The sequence below is a fragment of the Pararge aegeria genome, chromosome 25 (assembly GCF_905163445.1).
Source record: "Pararge aegeria chromosome 25, ilParAegt1.1, whole genome shotgun sequence".
Lineage (NCBI taxonomy): Eukaryota > Metazoa > Arthropoda > Insecta > Lepidoptera > Nymphalidae > Pararge > Pararge aegeria.
In genome coordinates, this window is record NC_053204.1 from 1,058,904 (window position 1) to 1,083,384 (window position 24,481).

The following is a 24,481-nucleotide window of genomic DNA, read 5'->3' on the forward strand; positions in this document are numbered from 1 at the left end:
AAAATTTGATGCCTCTGGATATTCTTGGATAAATAGCGGTGAGATTTGATACACACTTCAGTCTCTTTCTGAGAGACCCAGCAGTCAGCCAATGAATCTCCTCTGGTATTCAAGTTGTAACTTTGATGAGTGGTGCGATAGCTATCTCGCTCAATGAAATAAATATCTTTCTTAGAATATCTCTAAAGTAAATTAATTAATGTTCCTTTTTATAACTGATTCTTGCTATCTTGAATATTGGTATCAAATAACAATTCAATCTTAAAGTTCATGTTTTAATTGGGGGAGTAACATTTGGTTTAGTTAAATTAAATAATAACAAGATGATTTGGATTCTGTATTTTGAAATACACAACAATTTATATTGGTGTATGGTTATTCAATTTACAGTTACCTAAATACCTTCAGATTTAAGATATTGTTTGATAAATTAATGTCAATAGGAGGTTATACAGTTAATAATAACACAATGTTATAAATAACACAATCAACACCTCCTCCATCTAATTTATATAACCATGTAGTGTTTACGATACCAATGAGTTAGGTTATCATATAAAAGTCCACAACTAATTTATTTGGAAGCCAACAATGTTTTTAATTGAAACAGGAAGACTACATACATAATATACTTGCCATTAAGTTAATTTATCACAGAGGTCAAACACTTTTTTATGAGCGACATAAGTGGTGTAAAATTGACCATGTTTTGTAGGTACATTGGTGTGACACTGGTATGTATAATATGCGTCTAAAAAGTTGATAGTGGAAATCTATATGGTAACATATCCTCAATTCTTTTGGTCATCATAATTATTATTATGTATATAGTATTTTTGATGTTTGTTCAGTCTTTTATTAAACTGATTCAGTGATACCGCAGTCACTACATCTTCAGGCAAGGCATTCCACATGTGTATAACTCTATTACTGATAAAGTGCTTGGAAGGATTAGCTGATGATGCCTGCTGAAATCCAAGTTTGAGACCATAGCCTCTTAGTATTGGGGTACTCTTTTTTTTTTAATTTTTCCTCAAAATTTGGAATGTTGTAATCCTTATTCAGTATTAGGTATATAAGTTTCAATGAGATCGCCTCTTTTTGTCGATCGAGTTGTGAGAGATTTTGTGTAAGTCATGTCACAAAAAAAACTACTGTGGATACAGTCATCATAAATTACATCACCCCCAGCCTATTAACATTCCACTGCTGGCTTTTGACCCACTATGCTGATCCAATGTGGTTTGTTGGGTTTTAACAACTATTATCACAGCAAATATGGTCTTTAATTTTGGGCTTCATAAAAACGCTATTGGAGTATCTTTACATGCCCTTATCAGAAATGAGGAAGTCCTTAGAAGAAAAAATGTTACTTACATAGCTCAAACGAGTCGCGAAGCGGAAGGGGGCGGGGCACATAGCTCAGCAAACCGATGGCTCGGTAAACCTATGGGCGTTAACCCAGAGGCTGGAGGGGCGCACTAGAATGCGCAGTGACCCCAAACGAGGTGAAAAGACAACATAAATCAAGTCGCTGGATAAAAGCAGCAAATAACCGCAGCGGGTGGTAATCTCTACAAAAGACCCTATGTCCAGTGGACGTCGAGTGGTTGAGATCACAAGTTAGTGATAATAACAGAGACCGAAGGCTAAATGTGCTTGCCAATGCACCAGGCTGATACACTAATTTCCCGACTCTGGCTGGTACTGAGAGTACCATTGCCTAACAATTATTGACCCAAAGATGACTAAAGGTTATTTTATCATAACCTTCTATCTTTCCAAAAAATGTCAGTTTAATTACACGTTTTGATTACGATTACCCAAACCCATAAAAATATTGCCTGTTAGAAACAATATAAAAGAAGAAAACCAAGAGCATATTTTGCAAACAGAACTTGACTTATTTATTTATTGTGTCTTCATTTATTTATTGTCATCTGTACATGATATTATATTTTATCAAATATGTTAAGTGCAAGTCAAAGGCCAGGGATTTCCAATGATGTTTTTAAAAGGTGATGTCATACACTTAAAGCAACTTAACTTATAACCAAATTCTATGTTATGATATATACAACGTGTAAATGAAAACCGAAATATTCTCACAGGCTTCAGAAGTACATTATTTACTTTCACTGGGACTTATGTGTAAAACCGAAACGCTAATTGTTTTCGTCTAAACCGCTGCCACAGTTTTTACTGAAAGAAATCACATACAGCCCTAACATCACATGTAAAATTAAAATCAAGTCTCCTGTCACTTTATTAGGTAAGCGTCGCGTAGCGTAGGTACTATGCGCGTGTCGGTATTTTATCTTCAATAGGGTTGGCATAAGCAATCATCGCCCAATTCCATCTGATCAATAGTCTCGGATGAAGGGACATAGGGTCGTGTCGGACAGGATGGGGCTCTTGCCGTTTGTTTAACATTAATTTACCCGGGTAGGACAGCAGCTTACTGTAGACCATAGCGAGGCAAATGAGGTCGGGGGAATATTTTCTCCCGGGACGAGCTCTACATGCGTTGTACGAGGGAGGCACCGGTGCGTTCTTCGGAGATCCCGGAGCCTCACAAACATGTGCCGAGGGGGTTTTAGTGGGTAACAATCCCACATAACCCGATCTTCCCTGATGCCGGGTCCCTGATCTTTGAAGATTTCCCCCTCTGAATTCGTTTGTATGGAAAAATTAATATGCATCTTTTAATTTAATATTTTTACAGGGTGATTCCTTATGAAATATACTTTTGCACCTTTCAACAATTTTTCTATAACAAATAGCAAAATAAACCTAGCTGCCAAAATAAAATTAATATCAGACTCAGACTCATGACTCCAAGAGCAGTTGGCCTCGTTTATTACTGTCCGTCTCTACTACTATACTGCTCCCTACAGTTTCACCTGCGTTAACAATAGATCTTAACGTTATGTTATATTGGTAAGGGCACACAGATAAAGCAGCTGGGTAGCGTTTTTTTCCCTCTCTCGTGCTTTACAAATACCATTTTTAAAGGCAGATATCTTATTTTCGCAAAAAAAACATATACACTAACATACACATGTTACTTTGGATAAAAATTATATTAATATTTCTGTTTGTAAAAAAAAATGGATAAAATTGGCCCAGTAGTTTCGGAAGAAACTAGCAAACTCAGTTTTTTCTCTTTGTAATATAAGTATAGATTAAAAAAATACTGCCGATGCCAAATTATATACGCTAATCGCTGAAGCCTCCCAGACTAGATTTGATTTTAAACATCTCAACATTCTTACACCCACTTAGTAGGTATACATCGCACTACTCTAATATCATCATCATTATGACCTCATAGCACACTTCACCAATCAAATGTATAACTTATTTACATTCTACGTAAGGTATATTTTATGGAATCTTTGAAAATTCCACCCAAGGCATATCAAGAGTCTATTTTTAAGCGTACAGTTTACATTGATAATTTGTCTGTTGTTATTATTTAACACATGGAGACATAAATTCCGATTGTTATTGTGATTTCATACCAACTTCAATAAAGGGCGATAATAAGTTCCTAATTCGACGTCCAATAATCCACCAAAGAGGAAAATAACAGAAATAATAGAAAAAGGTAATAATAAACTACAGCTGAGATAAGAACGTTAAGATCGTCAAGCGGCGTCAGCCTTCTGGATAAAGTTAATAACATCCATATTCTCGGTACCATGAAAATCCGACCCTTTGAGGCATGTTAGAAGTGGCCAGACGATTATGTTTAGAAAAGTGCTTTAAATAAACACCAGTCAAAGAATTGGGTGTCAGTCATAAACACGGATCTCAAGAACGCCCAACTAGATAACCCGACTACACAAGACAGAAAGTCCCAGATAAAATTGACAAGGAAAGCCGACCCCCGACTAAACGAAATAATACTAAGCCAAAAGGGAGTGACTGGTTACCAACAACCGTCACGTATAAATAAAACCATAGTTGTAAATAAAAATTACGTTCCTCAAATGTTTGCTGAGTGCAATGAATACTTTGAATGAATAAATTACGTAGCGACGACCACAATAGCAGCCGTTTACGTTTAACGTCAAACGGGGTCAGACAAGAGCAAAAAAAGCTTATTGTCTTAGATAATATTACAACAATAACTCAAACAAACGTTTATACGCCCGCGCACGCTAATGTAAATGCTACTTCTAGTTAGTTAGTTGAACTAGAATTATCTCGAAAGCTTTACGTGAGATATCTCAAGCTTTAATTGAGTCAAAGACCGATGGACCGACGGACACGCAGACTGACATTATAGGGATCCTCTAAAGGTTCCTTTTTTCTATTATGAGATTCGGAACCCTGAAAATTCTCATCGATTATTTTTGACTATGTAATAACATTGTTTCCGTCCAACTCTAGGTACCCTTAGGACGTACAAGATTGCACGAGCACGTTAGCAATTGTAGCGTCGTTTTCGAAAATTTGACTACTCAACGAAAACGTTGTTTAACGATTTATTTAAGGGCGATTGATATTTTTTTAAGGGCATTCAGTTGGCAATTGATAATGGCGAAGAACTTTGGAGATTGTGCAAAGTCTCCTTTATTATTCCTTCATTACCTAAGATAGGTTTAAAGACATTTATTCTCAAAAGAAACAGTTTCACTTAATGAAAAATAAAAATTAACACAAAGAAGTGGTAATATATTATCTAGTTATAGTCGTAAAAATGTAATAGGCCCGTTTTGACATTTGTCATCGCGACGTTACTAGTTATGGAACCATAAGACTCTGTACTCGATACTCACGATAAATCAATTCAAGTTTGTATCAGTACTTGATTGATATTATTATGTATTGTAAAGTGTTCGTTCGTTCATAGTATTCCTTTAACTTCACAACCAATACGCGTGACTGGCTGTTGATTATACGTCCACTTTTCAACATGTTGAAACAGAGTTAGTACTATATAACAACAAACACAAAAATCGAGTCAAATCACTATGTTTAAATTAATGTCCAAAATAGAAGAGCCATAGTTAACGTAATAGTAAACAATATACATCAAACTTAAACGAGCGCACAGTCAACTTTCAAAATGAGGAACGAAAAACTGCGCAGTGCGCGCGGGGACGCTTCAGTCATGTGCCGCTTGGTCAGATACATCATCTCAGACTCATTATTTAGAACCCATTTTGAGAACCAAGCTCATTCTTTGCAGTAAAGATAACTACACAAGATTTAATTTCGATATTCAGTAAAAAAATGGTTACAACTCTAGTATAAAAAAAAAAAAGACTGAGAACGTAACTGTTTTCGGAACGTTTCGCAACAATTATAAATTGCATGCTACTATGAAGTAAGCGCAAAAAGAATACTCGCGATATATTCTTTCATATTATTTAACGTCCCAAAAAAATTTACGTATTTTTTAAAACACTGTATGTAATTGATTTTTATTTTTTTGTTTCTTTCAGTTTCGTTCTAAGTTACATTCTATGGTCTTGCACAAATGTCAAAACGGGCCTATTACATTTTTCCGACTATAGTGTGATACAAAACAAAACAAACACAATAAACATACAAAAACTTATACAAAAGTTAAACACAAAAAATATATTTAAGTTACTTTAGTATTCCTTACGAATCGTAGCGGGAAAAACATATCCAGTGCAATTTCGATAAATACTGTTTATTAAACTAATACTGTGCTATTATTAGTTGTATAATTTATCGCTGAACTTCCGTTTACAGGAGTGGGGGCGATAATGCGCGCGCGCAGATAATCGAGACACAGTTGTATATTATGTGAGTTATCTGTTTACCTTTTATGTTTATTTTAATGTTTAACTTAAAAACATTCTGAACCGAAAAGCTGTCTTATCTATTTTGGTATTAGCCGTTCTAGCGTAATCTAGAACATATACGAGTATAGTAAATCCATTCGACCACCGAAGATAAAGTCGCTTAAAATCTGCAAAAGGGTATGTGACTCAATTTTCTTGTGGGGAATTTTTCTCTGTTATCTGGACTAGAAGTTTTGAGTTGATAGATATATACGTTGGTTCTCTTTTTCTGTTCCCATTTTCATAATTTTATCGTAATAACCACCTTAAGGGTTTTAACAGAGTCTCCGGGGAATGGTAGCGAACGCAAAAGCTTGCCATCAGAAGAGCCCCAGAGCTCGTTGAACCGAGGGTGCCTTCTATAAGGGCTCGGCTCGGGTCAACGTTTCGGTCTGAGTAGGCTTTTGGACTCTGGTCTCAACGGACGGCCCCGTAGGGAGCGTTTTGAAGAGTTGTTTGCATTAATATCCTTTTAGGTACGAAGGTACCTTACGACGTTGAAATAAATACGTACCATCACCATTATATGATTCCCTGGTATTCTTATGCCTCTATACTAACATCATCATCATATCAAACGAAAGACGTCCACTGCTGGAAATAAGTCTTTTGTAAGGAGTTTCTAATTCTACGGTTTTGTGCCGCTTGGATCCAGCGGCTACCTGCGACACGCTTAATGTCGTCCGTCCACCTCGTTGGTGGTCGAACAACGCTGCGCTTACCAGTGCGGGGCTGCCATTCCAGCACCTTGGGACCGTAACGTCCATCCATTCTCCAAACTATGTGCCCCGCCCATTGCCACTTCAGCTTCGCGACTCGTTGAGCTACGTCGGTAATTCTGGTTCTGCTACGGATTTCCAGATTTCTGATTTGATCAAGTAGAGATACTCCGAGCGTAGCTCTCTCCATCGCCCGCTGAGTGACTCAGCCTCTTATGAGGCCCATTTACTGACATATTTCTAGGGAATTCTACTCTCACTTTCCCATGTTTCGAAAATCTTAAACCTACGAGTGTTCAATATCTAAGGGTAGATAGTACACTCAACCACCGTACCTCCACAGGGTTCCTAATAAGAACCTTCAAACATAAGACCACAGCGATCAGCTCTGCGCCATGGAGGAGGAAAATGTAAAATGAAAGAGGAATTAACGAAAAGTGAACCGTCTGTAAAGGGGTAATGGTACTCATGCTATACGATTCTCGGAGGTCATCGACCTCCATGTAATTAACCATCGACTAACCAGGTCTAGTTGCTAGTGTTAATTAAATTGGAGATAATTGAGTTTTCGGGTTAGAATCGTCTTGCATTGAAACAATTTGTACTAATATAGAACCGACTTCATTAAAATGCCATTCCGAGTAATGGATCCGAGCGAGCGTTTTTTTGTTGATTTGTTCGCTGAACCTTATTTCGGTGGAATTTCCCTAAATGGAACGACCATCAGCAAAGGTCAGGTCTCAAGGCGTTGGAATGGCTACCCCAAGTATCGGTAGAGCGAACTTTTAATTGATTTTCTTGAAGAGGTCGCTATGTAGCGATAAGGCCGCCGAATTGTATATGTATTATGTTGTGACAGTTGTGACTCAAAAACGACGGGGTGTTCTTAGTTGTGACGTGTGTGTGTGTGTGTGTGTGAGTGAGTGTGTGTGTGTGTGCCTATTTGTGGCATCGTAGCGCACGAACGGATGAATCGATTTTGATTTTGTATTTTTTTTTGTTTGAAAGGTGATTTAGTCGTGAGTATTCTTAGAGCTATGTTCGCTTTAAATCGGTCCAAGATGGTTACCACAAAAAAATGGCGGTTTACAAATTTTTCCCTCAATATGGAGATCAAATTACTAAGATAAATTTCAATTTAAGATTAAATCCAAGATGGCCGCCACCACTTTTTGCGAATTAAATTTTTTTTTACTCCTCCCTCAATATGGGTATCAATTGCAAGGGTTTGACTAGAAGAATAATGAACATGATACCGATACGTACTTAAATTGAATTAATTTTTTTTAATTTTGTCCGCATTATATCAACAGTACTGTTACTTTACAGTAATCAGTTAACATCGTGTGAGATTCCAGTCAAAGACTAGCTTATAGTAGAATTACAAAAAAAGCCGGCACAGTGCGAGTCGCTTTCGTGCACATCCGTACCATTTTGTCTTTTAAATATATCTATTTTTTTTTATATAATTTTTAAATTGCCCCTTAATCGGTTTGTACTGGACATCGTACCCCAACGCTATATCGCTTGGGAGCACGTCTTTGTCGGTTGGGTGGTACTAGCCATGGCCAAAGCCTCCCACTAGACCATTCAGAAATTTAAAACTTGCAAATTACCTCAGCCCCCGGCTACAACGCTAACTCCGCCCGAAAAGGTCGTCAAAGATAAGAAAAGTACCTAAATGTTTTTTTTGACGGCCGATTGGCGCAGTGGCCAGCGACCCTGCTTTCTGAGTCCAAGGCCGTGGATCCGATCCCCACAACTTTAAAATGTTTGTCTTATAAACATAAATGTTTTTCAGTGTCTTGTTGTATATCTGTATATCCTAGGAATTTATGTATATTATTCATAAAAATACTCATCAGTCATCTTAGTACCCATAACACAAGCTACGCTTACTTTGTGGCTAGATAGCAATGTGCGTATTATTCTAGTATATTTATTAATTATTATTGTTTTATTTTTCAGTGCGTAACATAATGGCGTCGGTCTGGAAACGGCTGCAGCGCGTGAACAAACGCGCTGCCAAGTTCCAGTACACCGCCTCATACCACCGCATTGACGTTGAGCTCACGCCCAAGTGGTAAGCTTTCCTCATCATCATCATCAGCGGCGTGCACTGGGTTTCCTACAACGGCAAAAAATCCTCCTCTTATACCAGTTATATATAAATTGTAGGGTAGGCAGTGCTTACGTGCTTATATGAAGTGCACGCCACAGATCATCATCACATCAACTCATTACCGGCCCACTACAGAGCGCAGGTCTCCTTCCACAATGAGAAGGGGTTAAGGCCGTAGTCCACTGGCCCAGTGCGGATTGGTAGACTTCACACGCCATTGAGAACGTTATGGAGAACACTCAGGCATGCAGGTTTCCTCACGATGTTTTCCTTCACCGTTTGAAGCAAGTGATATTTTAATTACTTAAAACGCACATAACTTAGATAATTTGGAGGTGCGTTCTGGGATTCGAACTCAGCCCTACGAAAGTGATGTTTAGCTCCTGCCTACTGGTCTATCGCCGCTTCTCAATCGGTTACGTATAATATGTTCTGTGATAACCACATTGGTTAATTTAAAACCAAAGTTAGGAAATAGGTCTGAGACGTGTCTAGCTATACGCAACGATGTTGTCGCTCTGCGGTATAACGCAGCCGCGTCGGCATTCAGTGGACGTTGACCCGTCGCTTTGTGATACGGTCATGAAGAAAATTACGCTTCCAACATTACACTAATAAGTATTAGTGTGTAATTGTTCGTAAGTATGTATATAATAATAATACACCCCACCAATCGGTTTCCCTTGGTTTTCCTAATCCTAAGGTTGCCTGGAAGAGATCGCTACTAAGCGATAAAGCCGCACTTTGTAACCTACTTTTTAAGTTTATTTTTGTTGTGTTCATTGTATTTTTTTTACTATTCGTGGTGTACAAATAAAGTGTATAAATAAATAAAATAAAAAATACACTCCGCTACATTGCGTACCACCACAGTATATAGCTGACCCGGATGTCGTTATCTCGTCCGAACTTGAATAAAGTTACTGATTTGTGTATAGGACCTCCCTGGCGCAATGGTGAGCGCTGAGAATTTAAGTATCGATCCCGGGTTCGATTCCCGGCAGAGGCAATTTTGGAATTTGTAATTTCTGATTTTCTCTGGCCGCGGCTGGTTACCACCCAACTGACAAAGACGTGCCGCTTAGCGATTCAGTGTTCCGGTGCGATGTCGCGTAGAAATCGATTAGAGGTATGAATATCATACTCCCTAAAAGGTTAGCCCACTACCATCTTAGACTGCACCATCACTTACCAGCAAGTGAGATTGCAGTCTTTTTTATTCTAGCACAAGTTAGCCTTGTGCTGGAATAAAAAATCATGTACACCCATTACGGGCCCACTACACGGCACGCGTCTCCTCCCAAAATGAGAAGGGTTTAAGGCCGTAGTCCAACACGCTGGCCCAGTGCGGATTGGTGGACTCCACACTCTTTTGAAAACATTGAAACATTCACCGTAGAAGCAAGAATAGCATACAATTTTATGGGGAACTTATTCTGGCTGTTTTTAAAAACACCACTAATATCATTGTTTTGACGACCTCACTGGTGCAGCAGTATGTGCTGTCCTTATAAGCGGAAGTCCCGGGTTCGCTTTTTATGTATTTGTGAGCATGCTTCCATTCGTAACAAAAAGCGGTAATAGCCCAGTGGGTTGTAGTTCGACTTCACTTTCGGGGGCCGAGTTCGAATCCCAGCAAGCATCCCTAACTTTTCAGAGTTTTGTTCGTTTTTAGCAATTTAAATATCACTTGCTTTAAAGGTGTAGGAAAACATCGTTAGGAAACCTGCATGCCTTAAAGATGTTCTCAACTATTAATTTATTTAGTGTACACGTATTCCCGTGTTTTGTTGCAGGAAACCCAATAAATTAAGCATTGTGTGGACTCGACGTTCTAGACGTGTCTTGACTGAGCCTTTGGAATGGGAGCCTTCCCTCAAGGACCCCTTGAAGTAAGTATTCAAATATATTTTCATATCCCTTTTAGCAATATGTAGATCTTTCTCAAAAGATGCAAACCTCTATTAAAATCAACAAAAAATCGCCTCTTCCGTGTCTATATATTTATGGGCCAGCTGCATTTGTTTTTGTAAACTTAAATTCATTTAAAAATTTATTCTCTCAACAATACAAAAGAAAGAGTTACCAAATAATATTAGTTTACTGAGACAGAAATAAAGTCTACAGTGGGAATTGCTATTACATGGTCAAAAACGTTTTATATTTAATTACCGAAATATGTTAAGGAACCTAAGAAGACTTACTACCAGAACATATTAGACACTGCCGATCGGTGCACTCTTTTAAACACAACGTAAAGGAGCATTATCTATCGTTGTCATAGTATATTTATCACTGTTTACTTATTATAGATATATATTTATATTATATAAATATTTATTATATTATTTTTATGTATTTTGTATATATAGTATATTCAAATGTTATTGTATTAGTATGTAGAATTTTGTTATTATTTAGCTATATTAAATATACTTAGTAGTTATGAAGTATATTGTACCTTTATTTGACCTATACCACAATTAAATCATCTTACTCACATCCTGGGGTAGCTGGAAGAGATCTCTTATAGAGATAAGCTTTCATTTGTACACTTCATGTATCTTATGTTCACAATCACAATTTATGGTATATAAATAATAATAAATAAGGAACCCAATTTCTTACCATTTACCAGTGTCAATACAAATGTATTGAACCAATGGTCCATTGTTTTTACTCCTCGGAAAATTATTTCATCATCATAATAATTATATCAACCTATTGCCGGCCAACTTCAGGGCACGGATATCTTCTCACGATGAAAAAGGGTTGATGCTGTAAACCACGCTAGCCCAATACGAATCGGTGGACTCCACACACTTTTGAGATCATTATAGAGAACTCTCAGGCATGTTTCCTCAAGATGTTTGCCTTCATCGTTGGAGCAAGTGATATTTTAATTGCATTAAACGCACATAACTAGAGTGATGTCGAAATCCTACCAGTGGGTAGGACTTCGGCTAACATCGCTTCAAAGAATTTATGTATTTTAAGAATATTTCAATACATAAATATATCACTTTATTAGCATGCTTTTAATTGTAGCTGTACTTTCTTCTACACTGGTTTAGACTCGTGTTGTTCTAATAAATAAATAATAAATATACTAAGACAATACACACATCGCCATCTAGCCCCAAAGTAAGCGTAGCTTGTGTTATGGGTACTAAGATGACTGATGAATATTTTTATGAATAATATACATAAATACTTCGTTTGAATCGTTGGTTTCCCTGGGATAAAAAGTAGCCTGTGTCACTCGTACTTCCTTTCAACTGTCGTTATCCCAAACATCAAGTGGATGGGTTGCTTAGTTAGAGCGTGAACAAAGGACAAACAAAAAAAAATCCATTTGTAGTATTAGTAAGGATTTCTTGTATTTCTTAAAATATTAATATGCAGGTAAATAGTATAAATAAAAAAATTTAACTCGGTTGTCAGAGGGTCGGTGATATTCGCGGTGCCAGAGAACCAGACGGTCGCCGTGACGCTGTTCCGGGACGCGCGGACAAATGAATTGGAAGATAAGGACTGGACCTTCGTTCTGGAGGATGTGAGTAGGAATGAATGAATGAATACACTTTTGTTGTACACAACAGAAAATTCAGAGAAATACGTATACGGTCTGCCGTAGGAGAAAATGCTATGGATACTTGCTAGGTGGTAGAACATTTGTAACATGTGTAAATGACAGAAATAATACTTCACAGATTTTAGATGTCCATTATGTGCTGTCTCTGAGACTTATCCGTGAAACCGAAAACCTAATAGTTTTTGAGTAAACCATTGCCATAGTTTTTATTGAAAAAAATCAGATGCAGCCCTAACGTGACATGTCGAAGTCAAAAATATCTTTATAAAAGTAGGGGCCTATTGGTGGCACTTTTGATGCGTACATAAGAATTACACGGTAGTGAGATGATGGCGATAATCACATTCGCAAACTTAAAACTAAAGCTACGCGGGTTCCAAACGCCATGCAAAATTTAAATCAAGTGACTCCTGTAATTTATTAGGTACGCGTCGCGTATCGTAGATACTATGCGCGTGTCGTAGATACTATGCGCGTGTCGATATTTTATCTTCAATAGGGCTGGAAGAAGCACTTGTGAATATTTTGAATTCGTTTGTATGAAAATAATTGTCTATTTGATACACCTTTTGTCAGCAGTCTTTCAATACCAATAACTTTAACATAAATTATTAGGTAAATAAAAAAAAAAATACGACAATACACACATCGCCATCTAGCCCCAACGCTTGCAGCGTATTTTGTGTGGGTACTAAGATAACTAATGAATTATTTAACTTTTGATAAATTAATTATTTTAGATAAACACTAAAAACATTCATGGTCATCACACAAACATACTCCAGTTGGGGAATGGAACCCACAGTGAGAGTTTAACCTTTATAAGAAATTTAACTACGCAATGGCAAAACACCTACTGTGACATCATTGTAATATGTCATTTGAGGTTTATAAAAAAATCGCGAAGCCATCTCGAATACTTTGGCTGTCGAGGCCCAGAGGCGACGTGACCCGGCGCGTGCGCAGGTGTCGCCGGCGGGCAAGCGGCGGCGCCTGGCGGCGTGCGCGCTCAACCTGCGGCGCCACGCGTCGCTGGCGCCGGCGCAGCGCGCGCTCCGCCTCACGCTCGAGCCCGCGTCGCGCAAGCTCCGGGCGGCGCGTCTGCACCTCACACTGCACTGCGTGCTGCTGCGGGAGGGCCAGGCCACGTGAGTCACTCCCGCTCTATTCCGCTACACGTTAGCCTGTAGTAATAGTAAATGGTGTTGAAAGAAAGAAAGAAATTAAAATAATACAACTTGTATCTTATACTTTCTTGCTGTATTTAATTAACCATGTACCTATTCTTTTCTTCCCCACCACTTATTGCCTTCCTGCTCCGCTCAGTGCTTTTGAAATTTTCTAATATTGTAAATTAACTGTACTTTTTCGGCAATGCTTAGTCTATGTTATAAGATTGTTATTATATATGTATTAAGTTACTTCCATTTTTTAAAATGCATACGACGACATCGACGGTAAGAGAGCCGTAGCTTAATTGATGAAAGCGCTCAGGCCGCGATTGCCCGAGAATCGCAGGTTCAAATCCTGTCGGTTCCGAAAATTATTATATGCATTTTAAATTTATAAAAATTGATAATTCCTCCAAAAACACTTATAAAACTTATAAAATTTACTTCCATGTAATGACTGTTTTTTCCCAAAAAAAAAAAAAATAGTCTACACAACTATTATAGGAACGGTGTGACTCCAAAATGGTCTTCACTCAGCATGTTTGCAGTGCCTGTAAAGACACAGCGCTGATCTTCCGCGAAATCAGACGGGACGTTTGGACGGTAGGCACTGAGAGAGCGACGCTTAAAAACTATGGATATGTTGCAGTCTAAGATGGTAGGTAGCGGGCTAACCCGTTTGCGAGTATGGTAGTCATACACCTAACTGGTCACGACACTACAAGAGTTATTACGAACAGACATACTTGACGTTTACAAAGTGCTTATAAAGTAGGCCAACTTAAAGTAAATGAATTTCTAAATTTTAAAATTTTTAAAATTTTAGGCGCACCTTTACACTAAATCGCTTAGCGGCTTTTTTTCGTTACGTGAAGCTTCTTACTAGACCACACCACAAAAAATCCGGAAATAATAAATTTCCGAATCTCCCCTGCCAGGATTCCAACCCAAAACCTCCTACTTAAAACCACAGCGCTCACCGCTACGCCAGGGATGTCGACAGTTTACTGCAGTGTTATTATCAGATTCATCATCCGCCCATAAACACAAACCATAAACAGGTTACCCCGCTACCATCTTTTACACCATCATCATTTACCAGCAGATGAGATTGCAGTCATAAGCTAACTTGTAGTAAAACAATACTGTTTCCCAGTATTGGAACCAAATCGCAGTAAACTTTCACTCGATCGAGGAGTTATATTCTGTTCTATTACAGAGACGAAGACATGCAGTCGCTCGCGTCGCTGTTGTCGGTGAACAACAACTCCGACATCGCGGTGCTGGAGGACCTGGACGAAGACGACTACACGCTGTCTGACAACTCCACCAGACAGGTAGAGTTGCACGCCACTACAAGTTAGACTACAAGTTACACTACAAGTTAGACTTAAAAAATATGAAAACATGCTTTGGAGCGCTCAGTGACGATGACGCAAGTTCTATAATTTTTTTTCACCCAAAAAGTGCCCGAAAGCGTCTAAAGAAGTTTTCACATAAAAAAAGTTCAATCAGAATGCAATGGATGGATAAAAATCCTGAGAGATGATGACGTCATTCAGGAAAAGTTTGACTGCAATCTGGTTGCCATTAAAGAATAGATTTATGAAAGGACGACATCAATTAAGAATTTTAGAGTTACAACCCCAATTTCACTCTAAGGCGTTCTTAGTTTGACGTTCGCCTCGATATTTTCTAGTTCTTCGCTTCGATATTTTCTTTTCTAATATCTAATAATTGGTTGACCCAAGAATGGAACCTAGTGTATAGTTATCTGCAGTCGAATATTTTACCAATTAGGCTTACTAGGCATTTGAAACATGGTAGATGTGCACCTTGTGTTATTTGCTTCCAGATGTTTGATCTCCGACAGCAAATGGAAGAGATGACCCAAAGCTTAACCAACAGCGATATTGCGGCTACCCCTAACAGTGTCCAAAGTCTTAACTTCGACAACTCCCGCACCCCCACCGCTCCTATGACCCCCGAATCCACTACCCCCACGACCCCTACACCAGCAAAAGAAGTCCAAGAAACAAATGAAATAAAAGAGCCGAGCTTAAAAATAACCGACACATCCATCGCTTCGAAATCTAGACCAGAGTACTTGAGTAATCTTACAAAACTAGCGATGAAGAGCGACCTACACAGTATGTCCAAATATACTTCAACTCCAAAAGTTGTTCCAGTAACAACAGAGGAAAATAAGGTAGATAATCTAAAATGGGGGGTATTAAAACCTAAGACGATAGCGAAAAGGAACCTTAAGCCGTTGGAATTGAAGAGCAATTTGAACAACATTAGTCTGGACACGAATGACAATGAAAAGGATATAGATAATGACAAGACGCCTGTAGCAGATGTGGAGAAATTCCTGTCTGTTAAGGGATTGGATAAGGATAAAACACCGGTAAGTATTTTAATTTTCTGTTTAATTCCTAATTTTTTCCTGAATTTTTAATAAAGGTCAAGGTCACCGAAATTTAGACTCTGGAGCATTTTCAACATTTTCCGGATCTTTGAGGATCGCCTTCGCAGAAGATTTTAGAGGATGAAAATATCGATGTTTCTGTAGATATTTCTGGCTAAAACAATACATAAAAACTTTTGATTCAGAAGTGATTTGAAGTGTCACATTGGTGACTCAGGCAATTTGTATGTGAGAAACAGTGTCACTGACATATAGACAGACAGATCTTCAGCTATCGTCTGCTTCTATCCAAATCCGAAGCAATTTCCGAACTAGTGGGTGAACGGATAATTTAGGTGTAACTGGTTATCAGGTGCAAGACCTGCTGGAGTGGTGTAGCGGCGTGACCCGCGAGTACAGCTACTGCCGCGTCACCAACCTGACCACCAGCTTCCGCAACGGCCTCGCCTTCTGCGCCATCATCCACCACTACCGACCCGACCTCATGTGAGTCGCTTGTATGCGGAACTAATTTCAACTGCTTGCAACAATGCTGGCGCATCTCAAAACCTTAAGTTTTACATAGGGCCACGAAGGCTGGAGAGAAAATTTTACGTCGTAACGTTATATTTTATCCTTACTTCTTCGATTGTATTCCTTGTATTTCAGCTAAAACATTTTTACTGTTCCTAAATTTACTTTATTTACTAACTAGCTTCACTCGATCTTAAGAAACCTTTTTTTTTGTGATGTCATCCTTGTCGCAAATCTACACCATTTGCACGCCTGGTCAAACCAGATCATTTCCTTCTGCCACGCACTTGCAATTGACGTAGTTAAACGAAGAGGATTCAATGCACTTTTGGACATTTAAGACTTCACTGATTAATGTGGGATGGTTAAAAAAAAATGGCCCAATTTGTTGTGGGCTTTTTTCTGAGACTAGGGCGCCCTTCTGGCTTTAGTTTTTATTTAACGAGTGTCATTATTCCTGACAATAATGGGAACATAACCTGATAATAATGGGAACATGTATGAACACTCTATAGTCCCCTAAAAGCTTGTTTTTTTTTATCTTCATATTTTGGGGACTTCTATCCTCGAAGACCATAAAAGCTAGATTGGAAACTGAATTGTCCTTATCAATTCCAGAGATTTCTCTGGCCTACAAGCAGACGAAGCGGAAGTGAACGTCCGCACCGCATTAGAAGCCAGCGCACGACTGGGCATTGCACAAGTGCTCACAGCCGCCGACGTATGCAAACCGCCCGTGCCTGATAAACTTGCGGTCAGTGTTTAGTGCTTATCTTCATATTTGTAACTAGCTGTTGCCCTAGTCTTCGTCCGAGTTTGTTTTTTTATGGTTATAATTGACGGACCAAGTAGATGCCCCACCTGATGTTAAGTGGAAAACCATGTCCTATAAAAAGAGCAACACTTCACAGAGCATACAAAGAGCGCGTCCTGCAACATGCTACCCTGTGTCCATTAATTTGACGCGTAGGTGTTAAGCCTCATGTGACTGACATTACATCGGCAACCACGCCCTTCACAACAACCGCAAAATCGTTCCAGGACTTTCGGAGTCTCTTCGGGTACAAACAAACGAAACAAAAAAACTTTCTTCTTTATAATATTAGTATAGAAGTATAGATTTATTTTTTTCATGTTAATGGGCATCAATCTATACTTTATTCATTAAAATATGCCTACGAAAGGCAGTTTTGGTACGTCACAATTTTTTAACAATCTCTCAGTCGCGCTTTGTGTGTGCGATTAACTAGCAAAAATAGCGATTCAGACACGCTGTTGAGCCGCTCTAAAGAATCCAAAGACCTTTTTATCTTCTATCGTTTATAAAGCTTTTCTTGAAATATTTCTTTACAGATAATGACGTACTTGTTTCAACTGCGGGCGTACTTCACGGGCAACGAACTACAAGTGGAGCAGTTAGGTAAATATTTTTTATCTTATATTGTTTTAATATTCACTCTTTTCTCCCTAGAAGGTTTCTGACCGCAGACTAAACTCGGGATCTCTTTTTTTTTCTCACCTATAACTTGAGGAGAGTTTCTCTCTCTCGCTCAGCCGCCTCCTTTGCCTTGTCGCAAAAAGTGGCAAGACTGGAAGGGTCTCTGATTTTTCTAAATGAAAAGTTACTTTAGCATTTGGATTGAAGTTCTGGTGCTACATTGCGAAAACTTTGATATACAATAAACGTGAATGTGAACTAGGCCTGATATAAGCACTTTTGAAACGTCCAGTATGTCTGTCTGTAGTGACATTGTACTCTTTACAACTGGTTCGGAAGGCGGATTCTATTAAAAAGAAGCCGGCAAGAAACTTAACAGTTTCTCTTTTCCAATATCATTTTACAGTTTTACAATTATGTTTCTATGTTGTGATAGAGGAGAGCGGGGCTGATTGCTTACAAGCAACCTTGAAGTTAAGAAATTAAACAATTTATTTTCGGGTTAGGCTAAAAAAGATACCACACAGATTAATAATTTTCCAGGAATATTTTGGCTTTCTTAAATTGACGATTTGGTCCGATAACACTTTACCCCAAATCTCCGCAGTGGATCAAAACTGGCGCGGAAGATTGACTTTTGTGGTTTTACTATAGTAATTATTGATGGATCAAGCTGATGCTCACCTAATGGTAAGTGGACCATCGTCTGTAAACAGAGCAACCGTTCACAGATCCTGCAAGGAAAACGTTCTGCTTCGTGCCGCCCTGTGCCCATAAACCTGAGGCGTAGGTGTTGAACCTAATGTGCCTGTGAGGACACTGGACACCGCGCCCACGGCAACAATGCTGCTCGGCGGCAGTAATAAGAATGGCGAAAGTACTTCCCCGGACGAGCTCTCACTAAAAGCTCTACCACTTTAAAAACCCTTTTTTTGTTTTTTGTCAGGTAACGATGAGACGGAGTCGTCCTATATGGTAGGACGACACGACACCGACGCGTCGATGCCCGCGGAACTCTTCAGCCGGGAAGTGAGCACGCGGCGCTCCAGGAACATGGCGGACAGACCGAGGCCGGTGTAAGTTTGTATATTGTGATTATTGACGGTATGTTATACCATTACTAGCTTTACTCCGCGGCTTCGCTCGCGTACTCATTTGAAAAAGTTTGCCATGAGACATGATTTTTGGCATAGAGATAGTTTATGATCTACATGGGCTACTATCCCAGAAAAATGCAGACGAGCGAGCAAGGGCGAGAGTGAGCTTTACGCTCACGCTCGCGCTTGCGTATTTTCCCAGGATTTCGTATCTTCCCAGGAATCCCAGGTGTCTGCACAGGAACTGTGCATTCAACCCTGATAAATGCCTATGTCACTCTCCTGCCCGTAAACTATCTTTATGCAAAAAATCACGTCAATCCCTTTCTCTGTTTCTGTGTTATTGTGACAAACAAACACACTTTCGCATTTATGATATAAATGTTGATAGCGGAAGGACGGTTACACATTTTTGAGCGTTCTTAGAGCGTATATAACTATATAGCATTAAAAAGAACCACTACAAAATCTATCATTAAGTAGATTTTGTTTTGTCTTGTTTTGGATGTTCCATATACGAAGTGTTACTGAAAAACTGAAATAATACTTCACAGGCTTAGAGATTACGTACTGACTCTGAGACTTGTCTGTGAAACCGAAACGTTAATAGTTTTCGAGTAATCCATAGTTTTAATGAATGAATGAATGTGCGTGCGCGCGTGTGCGTGTGCGCGCGTGGCTCTATGTGATGTGGGCGCACCCCCCGGCGCAGGTCGCAGGGCTCGCAGGAGTCGCGCCAGTCGCAGGAGCGCTCGCCCGACGTGCGCGACATGCTGCTGCAGTCCAAGAGCCTGCTGGGCAAGATGCTGTCGCCGGCCCGCGAGCGCGCCAAGCCCAGCGCCAAGTGGTTCGCCGAGCCCGCCCGGCCCAACGAGGTGACTCCCGCAGCAGATGGCATGGACGTCTGCGGTGTGTGTACTTATGTACACGCGTTAGAAGTTATACTCCTTTAGTGTAACGAGATAAAAATTTAAAATCTTTCAAAAATTTCATCTTCCGCCTCTTTCTACGTTTGCAGAAAAGGTATTTAATACATTGAAAGTTTTATTATAACGCAATATCAGTTAGTTAAATGAAGATAAATAAATTTGGAATACTAATGGACTCAATATCGGACAACCGACATTAAAATTTGAGATATATGTACAATTGAATCACCGTAATGCGCCCGCAGACTTTGACAATTGAAAGTGTACACTGTCAAACCTTATAGCTAACTTCAGGGTGTCGGTTTTTGGTGACGGTGTGCGCGCGCATCATAAAAAATTACTCTCATCATTTTTCCCTAACACGCCAAAAGAAGTATAACTTTAATAATTAACATAGTTCCCATAGTAGTATCCACTACAGGTTTTATTCCCAAACAACTTCACCAGTCACTCGACTTACTCCATTTACCGGAGCTCACCTACATATCCTCCAGCTGGAATCCTGAACACTTGCAGGCAAGTCCGTAAATTCTTACACGTTAGTGAAGAGCCTACACATCGAGCTGGTGAGCCTGCACACGATCACAATAACGCTTAAACACAACCCAATACACATAAAAACCCCCAACCTCAACAATTAACTTAATTCATTATTAAGTAATTAAATAATTCATTTCAATAAAATAAATGGTTAGAAAAAACAACAGAATCATATAAATACACATTACAAGATAGTGTAATATTAACGTTTAAAGATTCTTCAGAAGCATACTTATGGAGATAGCTTAAAGTCAATACGTAATTAGTGATAGAGTCGAGTCGGTCGAGCGCATCGCATTTAGGCGTTCTGACGTGTTCAGAAACTCCAGGATAAAACCGCCGTGCGTATTGTCGTACGAGGTGACTAAGCGAATATAACGGAGAGCGGGCAGGGTAATACTCTGTGCTACTGGTACCATCAACTGCGATCACCGACCCGTCTGCCCAGCGTGCTGATTACGTGTGGGTTTGCCGAGAGGCCTTTAGTCCTCCTGGACTTTTGTCCTCCATGACAGTGTCCTGACTGTCATTATTTATCAGTCCCCTTCAAGAACCCTTCGTTAAACGTAGCAAATTGAAAATTGGTGTTTGAAAATTTCTCTCAAAAGTGTGGTTTCTTCGAAGCCTAAAAGACGAGGAGTCCGGAAATACCTAGAATACTCCTCTTGACTGTTTTTTTCCCGTTTTTAACCTAAAAATGTCTTAATTCAAACAATCCTTTAATTCCTTTTTCGCTAATCTTTTAACCTTCTGACTTTGACTTTGAATTCGATTCCGAGATCTCTAATAAGACCAAGATTGTTTCTTGATCGGTCGTTGCTTAAAACAAGTGTAATCTCCACAGCCTATTCCCGCTAGACCTGAGAAGCTGATGACCCGTAAGGAGTTCACGGACCCCTTCGCTTCTGATGATGAAGAGGAACCGCCTCCGCCGCCCTCTAGTACAAATACTAATACCAACGATGTTGTAAATGGTGGTAATTATATGTCTTTAGAAATAAGAATTATAATATACTAAGGGATATTTCATCCGCGTTAATTTAAGGTCGTAACTTAATGTTATATTGCTCACGTAGATACGTATATAAGCTCTTATAGACTAACGTCTCATATGTCCCGTAATTGTACATTTTTCATTATCTCCTAAACTATACGACTAAATAAAATTCTTGCTTGTACGCAAGGTATATTTAAATAAGTTTGTCTTAATTATACAGTCACTCTTCTTTGTAAGGTTAATATTCTATTCATAAAAATGACCATTCATAATCGCATTTTAATATTATTATTTTTTGACATAAAATTTGTTATTGTAGCTTTTATAAGAGATAGGTGTAGAGTTCTGCTTACCCTTTTTTAAAAGGTCAAAAGACGAGTGATATTGTTTATGTATGACGTGCCGTATAGTCACACTATGTAAACTAATCTTATTATTAGTGTAAGGAAATAAAACCTGTGTTACTTCTGAATAAAATAACATTCTAACTGTTAAAGAAATATTCAAGTCAAGTGTTCCCGGTTATCGGTTATCGATGAGTATAGATATCGTTTTCATTATACACAGTGAAACCAGACCAGAAACCAACAATAGAACCGGCAACCACAGATCCGTTAACCATTCAACAACCAGAAATAGTAACCAATGGATCGATACCAGAGAAACCAAAACCAGCGACACCAGAGCTACCAAAACCAACACCGGTAAGTTAGTTTGTTAATCCCAGAGGGTGGCTTTTGTGATGTTATTTTTAGTTTTAGTTGTTTATAAAGTACTTATAGGAGGACTTTGTAGTAAAAAAGTTAAGTCAACATCTATACAGGGATCCTGTATAAAATGCACAAGTAAATAGGAAAAAACAAGACTAATTTTAATGTCAGTAAAATTAAAAAAAAATCTACAAAAAAAACATTTATATTTAAAAAAAACATTCTAAAAATCTTCTAAAAAAACTGTTTTTTTTAATAGTAGAGGGTTTTCTTTTTTCATTAATATCATCTATAATTATTGTTACTATTTATTCAACGAAATTAAATGAATGAATATAATCGTGAAATTTTATTCATTGATAGAGTAGTACATTCTTTAATCCCATTTGTGCAATTTATCAAGGGACAGATTATTATGTTAACAGCGAAAAAGTATATATATATTTCATTCGTATGAAGTAAAACGACGTCACTTTGCAAGTCTATTGAAATTAAGATAAAATCAAAATGCTTATTAATTAGCAATAATTTCACAAAAATTTTAAATTGACCTTTTTCAATGACTAGTTTCTTAATGCGAATGAACTATAGTTGTAAACTTTCCTTAGTTACGTAACGTCGGGTTTTATAGTTAATTAAAATGTAATATTAATTTAACACATTCTTAATTTTGATTGAAAAATCCATGAATGATATCAGTATTATTTTAAACTGCAAGAGAGTTAAATTTTTTTTTGAATAAACCACCAATCCATCACATGTAATAATGTTTTAACAATGATAAAAAATAAATATCAAAATGGCATCATTTCTTTCCATTCTCGATACGAATCATCGCTTTGAACCGTTTGTGTGTGCGCTTGAATTGGTCGACGCGTAACGCTTGCTTCGATGTGATTGGTTGACTATCGCGCGCTTGCTGTGTGGTCCCTCCCGATTGGACAGCAATTGTTATCACGTCACGACGAATTGAAAGAGAAAGCGAGACAGTTGCTGGAAGCCACGAAACGCGAGGCGAAGGAAAAGGATAAAAATAAACGCCAGAGTAGTAAAGAAAGTGATGAGAAAACTGAAATTTGTAATGGTGTCAAAAATGGAGATGTGGGGAGCCCTAAAAAGGTAATTTTATCGTGAGTGTGAGTATTTTTTTTTTTTGAGTTGTATGGTTTGGGCTGTACAAACTGCAGACTAGTGCTGGATTAATTAGCAAAAGTATTAATCATGCGAAATCTAAATTATATAAAAGTAAAGTAAGAAAAAACTTTAAAATTAAATAACAGTAAGAGTTTGTAATTTGTCTGTCCTTATAGTTTTTAATGGTATATTGTAGATTTTTGAGTTTGACTTCTATTTGAGTAAATTGTTGATTTTGAATAAATGAACTGTTTAGCAAGTAGCAATTAATAGATTAGATTTTATACAGATTGTGTCAAATTTAAAATATATTTCCATATTCATAATTTAGATTCATAAATAGGTTCATAAATAGTTTTATACTGTTGTGAGGTGTTTATCACCTGGGCCCTTTTATAGTTTTAATAATACTTTGTTCTATAATTCTTTTTTCTATAAGGTCTCATACGGGAAGATATTGTAAAACATACGATTATGTATAATTTATTATTATTGTTGTTCCAGTATCCCAAAAATAAGGAATTTACTTTAAAAGTGCATTTATACTTCTATTCACGATTTTATTGTAACGAAGCAAAAACTAACTAAACTTTATTTTTCTTGTAAAGCCAATAACAGAAGAGGAAAGGCAAGCAATGCTCCGGGAGCGAGCGAGAAAGTTAATAGCTGATGCGAGAGCAGGCATTGTCAGGTAAATATTTCAGTGTTTTTCAATTTACAAAATCATATAGCTCCTGTAGTAGTAGGCCAATAAATAAGAACAACTTATAGATGCTGTTTTGTAAAATCAACATTTTACAATTTAACATTATTCTATTGTTAAAGCGGAGCCGATTTCTTTCGACGCTCGCTCTTAGTATTGTAGTGTTCAGCTAGTATATTTTGTAATAAGGGTTTCCTAGAGTTATTAATTACCTACTTTTTGAAAATAGCTGTAAGAAATGTATGTCATTGTTAACCCATAGTTTGATTGTTATCATACAGTCCCACATCACCTCTATCACCGTCGCGAACACGCGGCACCGTAGAGATAATTACCAAGGAGTCTGTTTTGGAGGAACTCGCCGCAGGTACGTGGAACATTTTTATTACAGAATAAATTAAACTTGAAAACGAATCTTTTTCATATATTTAAACTACTGTGGTTAGTGTTTTTTTGATCATGTAGACATTCAATAGCCGAGAACTTAGAGAGCCACCTTAAGTGACACCACTGGTCTAGTTTATTAGGAACTTTGAATAGGTCAAGCATAGATGGT

General features: G+C 38.2%; 1 protein-coding gene across 4 annotated transcripts in view; it reads left to right on the forward strand.

Moving 5' to 3' along the window:
* Nucleotides 1-24,481, forward strand: part of LOC120634890 (EH domain-binding protein 1) — a 35,119-nt gene that overhangs the window by 1,680 nt on the left and 8,958 nt on the right. The window contains exons 2-18 of one of the 4 annotated variants that reach the window (XM_039905757.1): nt 5,734-5,787; nt 8,513-8,627; nt 10,463-10,558; nt 12,111-12,222; nt 13,228-13,409; nt 14,653-14,770; nt 15,289-15,843; nt 16,217-16,350; nt 16,996-17,131; nt 17,731-17,797; nt 18,762-18,891; nt 19,625-19,787; nt 21,226-21,358; nt 21,946-22,082; nt 23,034-23,207; nt 23,831-23,913; nt 24,207-24,292. In XM_039905757.1, the coding sequence (XP_039761691.1) occupies nt 8,524-8,627; nt 10,463-10,558; nt 12,111-12,222; nt 13,228-13,409; nt 14,653-14,770; nt 15,289-15,843; nt 16,217-16,350; nt 16,996-17,131; nt 17,731-17,797; nt 18,762-18,891; nt 19,625-19,787; nt 21,226-21,358; nt 21,946-22,082; nt 23,034-23,207; nt 23,831-23,913; nt 24,207-24,292 (2,410 nt within the window). In that variant the 5' untranslated portion in view covers nt 5,734-5,787; nt 8,513-8,523. Of the gene's footprint in view, nt 1-5,733; nt 5,788-5,857; nt 5,964-8,512; nt 8,628-10,462; nt 10,559-12,110; nt 12,223-13,227; nt 13,410-14,652; nt 14,771-15,288; nt 15,844-16,216; nt 16,351-16,995; nt 17,132-17,730; nt 17,798-18,761; nt 18,892-19,624; nt 19,788-21,225; nt 21,359-21,945; nt 22,083-23,033; nt 23,208-23,830; nt 23,914-24,206; nt 24,293-24,481 lie in introns of those variants that run through there. The other 3 variants (XM_039905759.1, XM_039905761.1, XM_039905758.1) reach the window with 3 other exon arrangements.